The 7,964-nt window shown below is 54.3% G+C and overlaps 1 protein-coding gene across 4 annotated transcripts in view; it reads right to left on the bottom strand.

The window, feature by feature from the left end:
- Positions 1–4,107, bottom strand: part of ARHGEF2 (Rho/Rac guanine nucleotide exchange factor 2) — a 32,069-nt gene extending 27,962 nt beyond the window's left edge. For 2 of the 4 annotated variants that reach the window (XM_032398290.1, XM_032398289.1), the window contains exon 1: positions 4,020–4,085. In XM_032398290.1, the coding sequence (XP_032254181.1) occupies positions 4,020–4,037 (18 nt within the window). In that variant the 5' untranslated portion in view covers positions 4,038–4,085. Of the gene's footprint in view, positions 1–158; positions 207–4,019 lie in introns of those variants that run through there. The other 2 variants (XM_032398294.1, XM_032398297.1) reach the window with 2 other exon arrangements.
- Between the last annotated feature and the right edge of the window lie 3,857 nt (positions 4,108–7,964).

Raw genomic sequence — 7,964 nt, 5'->3', positions numbered from 1 at the left:
GCCGACCTCGGCCCGGGAGCCCCGCGGCCCCCGCCCCGCGCGCTCTGCAGGGAGCCCCGCCGCCCGCGCTGCCCGCGCCGCCAGGCCCCGCTCGCCGCTGGGGGCAGGGCAGGGGGGAGGGCGGGGAAAACCAGGGGAAGCGAAAGGCTGGTCTTTACCGGGCGAGGAGGCGAGGGTGCGCGCCCGAGAGCTCTCCCACCAGCCCCCCCCGCCCCGCCCCGCTCCGCGGCCGCTCCCGGCCCCGCCCCCCGAGCCCCGCCCCCGAGCCCCGCCCCCTTCTCCGCGGGCTGCGAGGCCGGGGAAGTCCTTCCTTGTGTCTAGCCCCGCTTCGCTTCGTTGCCACTCACGCCGGAGCCAAGAGACTAGACACCGGCCCGCCCCGGTCCGGGGCAGTTGGGGTCTGGCCAGTCTCTCCCCAAGAAGCGGGGTGGAGTGGGGCATTCCTTCGGGGCCCTTTGCCGCAGCCTGAGCCAGCCTCCACCTTCGCTGAGTTTCCTGATGCTCGGACCCCCCCCCCCCCCCCGCGCCACACTAGAACCATTCACATTACAGTTCATTTCTGCCTCTCAGGCTCTCCCATCTCTCTGGAGAGCCTTGGGACAGAGCATCCTGCCCGCTTCCGGCCCCCGCAGGTGTGCGGGGAGGGGGGAGAGGAGGCCCAGCCCAGAGCCAGGGGCTTCCTGCCCCGGCTGCAGCAGCAGGTTCCCAGCCCAACTCAGCACTCCTGTAGGTGCCAATTTTAGCCTCTGCCACTATTCTGGGCTCCATGCCTCACCACTGGCTGAGCTGGCTGGGCTCCTCACCCCCCAGCACCACCCCCACACCGCTCCTCTAGCCTCCCTCCTGCCTCACAACTCCATCACCTTCTTCGTCACCCGTTCCACTGTTTAGGATCCGTGCGGAGCAAAGACCAGAAACAAGGAGAGGGGACCGACCATTCTAGGCTGGATGGACATTAGAAACAGAAAAGGACTTTCCCAGGGCCAGGAGGGAGGTTGGTTCCTCCAGGCTTGCACCTGCAGGGGAGACCTTACGGGAAGGCCCTAGGAACTCCCCCAGCCAGTAATCCTGGCCCGGAACCCCAGACTTAGCCTCCCCGCAGTCAGCAGGCAGGGCTGAGGAATGTACTAAATTTAAAAACAGACAACCAGAAGCCAGAGTCCCGGCCTCCCGGCTCCGCCCACTAGGGGCCCGGAGACAAGGGATGGGCCCAGACCTCAGCTTTTCTCCCAGGCCAGGGGTGGGAGAGTGCCACAGGCTAAGGATGGAATCTTAAAAGGCCATACTGCAGTCTGGGCACCCAGTGGGCGGACTGTGAGGCCAGGACCGGAATCCCACGGTCTGGGAGCTCTCAGGCCCCAGACTCAGAAAAAAGCAGACCTAAGGTTCCCGCCTTTTTCTGCCTCCGCCCCCATCTCCCGTGGGCTTTGTATCCCAGCCTGCCCCTCGCCCTATGTCCACCTCTTCCCATTAGGAGATGAGTGGCCAGGCAGGGGTTTGGGGGTGGGTACATAAACCCGTCCACCTTGAGAAACACCTGGACTTTTCCTGAGCTAGGCCTGCTGCCTGACTTAATATTCATCTTCTGTATCCCTGGGAACACCTGCAAAAGCACACCACTTGCATCCCAATCCCTCCATCCCCACCCCACTCCTATCCAGTGATACTTCCCAGATTTTCAGAAATTATTTTTTAGAAACCCCTAAACAAAAGGCAACCCTAATTTCTGCCAGAATCTAAAAGTAGCCACCACCAGAGCAGGCGTCTCTTGATCTTGGGCTGTGAGTTCAAGTCCCACACTGGGTGTAGAGATTATTTACAAATAAAATCTTAAGGGGTGCCTGGGTGGCTTAGTCCGTGGAGCCTCTGACTCTTGGTTTCGGCTGGGGTCATGATCTCACAGTGGGAGTCTTGCTTTGGGCTCCGCGCTCAGGGCGGAGTCTGCTCAAGATTCCCTCTCCCTCTCCTTCTCTCTCCCCCTCTGTCCCCCTTTATTTATTTAAAAATAAAATAAAGTAGCTCATTTAACTTGACAAATGTGTTCTGCGCACCTCCTGGGTGGAGAGGCCATCCCAGGCAGGAACCTGGTGTCAGAGTGTTGGCAGTAGATGGACAGTTAGAGTCCCAGGGATAGCCAGGCCCAAGAGCTACGGTGCCCACGAGTGTGTGTTCTTTTCACGGCTCTGGACCTTGTATATTCCAGGACAGGAAAGATTGAAGCATGACTGACTCCAGGGCCCATCCCTCCCAAGATGGTGGAAGAAGGGAAGAGAGGGGAAAGCGCGTTAGGTGAGGTTTGTTGACGCGTGTGAATGTCAACGCTCTGGGTCTGCAGCACTGCCCCGCCTCTGAATAGCTGGGGGACCGCTAAGTTATCTTGTCTGCAAAATGGAAATTGAAATACTTATCTTTGCCAGAGTGTTATAAGAATGAAAGGAGATGACCTCTGGAGAAGTGTTTCGTCCAGCGCTCTGACTCTAGTCAAATAGGAAGGAATAAGCCACTTCCTCTCTCACTGCTGGACTTCTGTCCGGCCGCACCCCCCTGGTGTTTACCTGCTTAGGAGCAGTCCTGCATGGGGAGGAGGGGCGGAGGGGGCTGAGTGGGGCAGGCACACACATTCGTGAGTGGGGGGAGGACTGGACCAGAGGCCCAGGCGAGGAAGGGCCAGTGCAGCAAGGTCCTGACTCACTCTGGCTCTTTCCTGCTGCCTGTTGGGCCCCATGCTGCCCACATCCCCCTTCACCCAGCGATTTTACCCCTCACCAAACTTGGGCCACGGGTGGGCAGATGCAGACCCCTGGGGATGGGGATGGCCCCTGGGCGGTGCTCACTTCCCCTGCCAATTCCCAATGCAGGCAGGGAGGGCAGCTCCTGCAGGACCCTTCACCGAGCTGGGCCAGCTCCCGGGACGTTGGCCTCCGACCCCAGGGCTCCTCGCTGCCTGGGTCCCTAGAGAGCTCGGCTCCTTCCTGCCCACCCCTCCCACCCTTCCCCCACCCCCAGCTTTAAGATTCTCTAGCTGCTCCTCCTCTTCTCAGACTGTGTGGTCCCAGGCCTCAAACTCCCCAGTGTGGCCTGTGGTGAGCAGGTGCTAACAACCGGTTTCATCTCTGCCTTCCCAGTGCACGAGAGAAAGCGGAGTCCTGGCTCCGAGGCTGGCAGAGGGGCGAGCCTGGCACTGTGGGGGAGGGGACCGGGGGAGCCCAGCAACCTTCCTGGGGATAGAAGCCCATGGCTCTTGGAGCCAAATAGGAGGATGTTTCCTCTGGGGCTTCTTTCAATGCTCAGAAGCCGCCCCAGGTTGGAAAGTACTTGCATACTTGGGGAGGCCTTGAGAGGAAAAGGGGGTGGCTCATTCTGCCAGTAAATGAAGAAAATGGCAATGCATTCAAGCAGCGGGCAGAGACCCCGGTTTCACAGAGCCCGGGGTTGGTAATAAGGGAGAGGGCAGAATACCTTCACTTTCCTGGGGTCAGAACCCTGCACGGCCCCACACGCATGGGTGTGCGTGTGCTTCCATAACCGTACACTTTCCAGGCTTCCCCTCTGCCTGTGGTCTAATTTCAACTCCTTCAACTGCCACATCCACCCATACAATTATAAGTGTAAAAGCACTTTGCAAACCCTAATACTCTCCAGAGAAGTAAAAAGTATTACTATAATTATGATCGTGATTATATCCAACGGTTAAGATCTCTGCTGCCCGTCTCTGTAGCTACGGGGGGCCTAAGGGGAGGGAGGGCTGGGCCGCCCTTCGGCTTCTGAAGCTCCTGCCCTTCCCCTGGTCTGGCTGTCCGCAGCTGAAGCTGGCTGCTGAGCTGGGGGTATGGGGAGAGCAGAGGAAAGCTGACGCCCTGGGACACAGGGAGGGAGTCTGGGAGAGCTAGCATGTGAACCACTGTCCTGAGTGTCTGTCTCCCTGGGAAGCTGTGGAGGGGAGCGGATGGCGGTGAGGAGGAACGGAAGCAGGGAGGGCAGGGGGGGCCCAGGCCTCCTGCTTCCCCACCGGCTCCTACCTTGGCCTTTCCGGTCATGCCCAGGAGGAAGCTGAGGGTGCGCTGCAGTGGGGAGCCTGCCCAGGTTCCTGAGCCCCGTTCCAGTCGGCTACAGCTGCGGAGGGAAAAAGAAGAGGTGAGGAGGTGGAGACGGAGCTGGGAAAGAGAAACAAAATGTTCCCAGAGAGACGGGGCCAAGGCAGGTGCCTTGGCCGGGAGGGGAGAAAGGAGGGCTGAGGAGGGCCTGGAGATGGAGACCCCTCAGCCCACCCCTACCTCCCGGATGTGGACAGATGTTTGTGACCTACTGTTGCCAGGCCCCTCTATCTGGGAGAAAAACTCCAGGCTCCTCCCCCCTTTCCTACCTAACTCAGGCCCCGTCTCCTCTTGCGCTGCTCCCCAATGACAGATATGGGGTGAGGGCTCCCCAGAAGGGCTTGTTCGCCTCGAAACACAAGAGCTTGTGTGCGACCCTCTGCGCTGTTTGGAAAGGGCCTCTGGGCCTAAAGCCAATAAGGAGTGGATTTCCTGGGATTTCATCAGCCCCATCCCATGAGCTAATCCCAAACCCAGAGCCAGGAGGATGTGTCAGCTAGAGATTTTTAGGACCACAAATCAGAGCTTGGCAACTTAAAGGGCCATAGCTAGCGCACTCAGCCGCACTGTCTGGGAGAGCCGGGCCACTCTAACCAGGCTTCAGCTGCAGAAGCCAAATAAACAGGTGCTGATTTTGTGCGCTTATTTTCCTGGCTACAGAAATCTCCCAGACTCCAGGCAATTCCTGAGCTGGGCCTGCAGCCCCTGCCCTCCCTACCCCGCCCTGCCAGAGCCACTCCCCATTGGTCAGTTATCTGAACCTCCAAAGCTGTCCATGGGGCCTGGAGAGCCCTCACCCCCTAAGACTGTCCGACCGCCGCTCTGCCCACTCACCTTTCTGTCAGTGACAACAGCAAACAAGTGCCACTGTCCTATTCATCGGACAGCCTGGGGTCTGGATACAACGTTTCTTTCCCTAACTGCTTTACTAGCCAGGGGGGCTACTGGGAACTTTCTAACCCTTCCCTGGCCAATGAAAAAGAGGGTGAATTCTTGTGAAGCTCAGGGAGAAGGAAATTTGGAAGCCTTTGATCAGAAATGTTAAGGGGAGGGGCGCCTGGGTGGCTCAGTGGTTAAGCGTCCCACTCTTGATTTTGGCTCAGGTCATGATCTCAGGGTTGCAGGATCAAGCCCGGCATTGGGCTCTACACTCAGCAGAGAGTCTGCTTGAGATTCTTTCCCTCCCTCTCCCTCCGCCCCTTCCCACCGCTCATGTGCACCTGCTCTAAATAAATAAAGAAATATCTAAAAAAAATGTTAAGGGGAGCAACGTTTCAGGAAGCAGAGACCCTTGGAGTTACAAAATCCATGGTCCAGTCCCATTGCGCCTCTTCCAGTTAGACCTTTGAAGGGCTGCGGGTCTCCCAAACTCACCTTTGGCTGAGGTCAGTGGCAGAGGACTGGTAGAAATTCCCTGCTGACACAAAAGGAGACGAGAAGCGTCCAGGGCTGCCTCCCCCACCCCCTCCTAGATCAGGTTCCCAAGCTGCAGGTGCTTGGGCAGCCTTTCCTGAGGGCTGGTGCTGCGGAGAAGGGAGGGAGGTGGGGTCTGAGTGGAGCGGAGCTGAAGAGCTCAGGGGCCAGGGAACAGAGCAGGAGGGCTCTGCAGAGCAGGGGCCTGGGGGCCTGACGTCTCAGTTCTGTCTCTGCTGAACGGAGAGAGCAGAGGTTTCACCCCAGTTCCCAGTTCCTCATCTTGAGGACAAGGTGCGTTACAGGTAACTGTCCTCCATCTCTGGGGACAGGGGGTGCTGGGGAGCCACAGTCTGTCCTATGTCCTCCTTCATGGGAAGGAGGGTCTCAGAATGCTAAAGTCCTGAATTCAGGTCTCTCATTTGAATAAAGGCATTTTGCTGTTTCCAAGGGTGTGCGGTTAAAAAGAACCCAGGACATCCGGGCTCTGAACATATGGCTCTGAGGGCTGGTGGTGAGACAGACAGAGCAAGGGGTCCCCACTGCTTACTCCCCACCCCCACTCACCAGCTGGATCAGAGCAGCCCAAGAGGCAACTGATGCCGCTCATGGATACAGACTTGGAAAGCATGCCAGGGGCCGAGTGGTCCAAAGGGCCAGCAGACGGATGACAGCAACTCTGACCCTAGAATCATGTCAAGAGTCCTCACACGAAGTCAGGCTTTATCCCTCTCCCACTCCCCGTGCTCCCACTTTCCCGCAGAGGGTCTACCTTCAAGCCCTCAGGACTCCCACCCTCTGCACTGCCCACATCTGCGACATTCCACCTGAAATCATTGGCAAGTCATTCCTGCTAGTGAGCCTTCTGCTCTCTGCCACAGTTCAAGCCCTATGGAGAAAGTCTCTTAGAAAAAAATGTACGCCAAAGGGTTTCCAGACATGACAAACTCAAACTATAGAGGCCAAGCAGGTCATAAAAACAAAAGGACACGACTGAGACAGCCTGGGGTTAAGACAAAAGGAGCAGGAATATTCATGAACCACACACCCAACCATCAGGAAATTAATATTTTTCTCAAGCCTACATTAAGCATTACAAAAACTGGTCACATATCAGGTCATAAGGCAAATTTTAACACATTTCAAATCATCTATATCATAGAGATCACAGGAAACGATCCAGAAATCCCTTTCCAGTGGACTGGATAAGGAACTGTGGTATATCTACACATCAAAATACTGGTCAACAATGAGAATGAACGTGCCACAGCTCATCTGACAATATGGATGAATCTCACAAACATAATAGTGAGGGAAAGAATCAAGACACAAAAAATGTATGTCCTGTATGATTACATTCATATAAAGTTTAAAATAAGCAAAACTAGGGATACGTGGATGGCTCAGTCAGTTAAGTGTCTGCCTTCGGCTCAGGTCATGATCTCAGAGCCCCACATTGGGTGTAGGGAGTACTTAAAAGTAAAATCTTAAAAAAAAGATATTTTATAACAACAACAATGAAAATACTATAGAATTACAGAACAAAACTTGTGGGAGATGACCAAAGTGGTTTTTTAGGGGTAATTTATAGCCTTAAGACGCTTATATTGAAAAATTTTAAAAAGCTGAAAATTAATGAACTATGCCAATTTTAAAAGGGTTAGAAAAAGACAGAACAAGCTCAAATAAAACAGAAGGAAGGATATAATAAGGATAAAAGCAGAAATCAGGGCACCTGGCTGACTCATTTGGTAGAGGATGTGACTCATGATCTCGGGGTGGTAAGTTTGAGCCCCATGTTGGGCAGAGAGGTTTGTTTAAAAATTTTTTAAAAATTAAAAAGGCACAAATCAATGAAGTAGTAAACATAAAACAGGATCAATAAAGCCAAAAGTTGTAGACAAACCTCCAGTAAGATGGCAGGCAGAAGGAAGGCAAAAATTGAGGAAGAATGTGGGGCAGACCCAGTGATTGGAAAGGCAGGAGACGACTGACCACAACTTGATGATAGCAATTTTTTTTAAAGATTTTATTTATTTATTTGAGAGAGAAAGAGTGAGAAAGAGAAAGCACGAGAGGGGGGAGGGTCAGAGGGAGAAGCAGATTCCCCGCTGAGCAATGCAGGACTCGATCCTGGGACTCTGGGATCATGACCTGAGCCAAAGGCAGACACTTACCAACTGAGCCACCCAGGCATCCTGATGATAGCAATTTTGAAAATGCAAACAAAATTCCTTACAAAAATATGTGTGTATATCTATATAACCTGACAAAACTGAATCTAGAAGAAATAGAAAGTCTGAATGGTCCTACTGAAGAAATGGAATTGGTAGTTAATATTTCTATAAACAAAACAAAACACACCAGGCCAAAAACATTTTATAGGCAAGGCACAGATCTCTCAAGGAATAGAGCACTGATATCTTATGCAAACTCTTCCAAAGAATAGAAATGAAA

This window comes from Phoca vitulina, unplaced genomic scaffold (assembly GCF_004348235.1).
Source record: "Phoca vitulina isolate PV1807 unplaced genomic scaffold, GSC_HSeal_1.0 scaffold115, whole genome shotgun sequence".
In the NCBI taxonomy this organism is placed as follows: domain Eukaryota; kingdom Metazoa; phylum Chordata; class Mammalia; order Carnivora; family Phocidae; genus Phoca; species Phoca vitulina.
The sequence above is the reverse complement of the archived record's forward strand: the minus strand, read 5'-3'. Positions and strand labels throughout refer to the sequence as shown.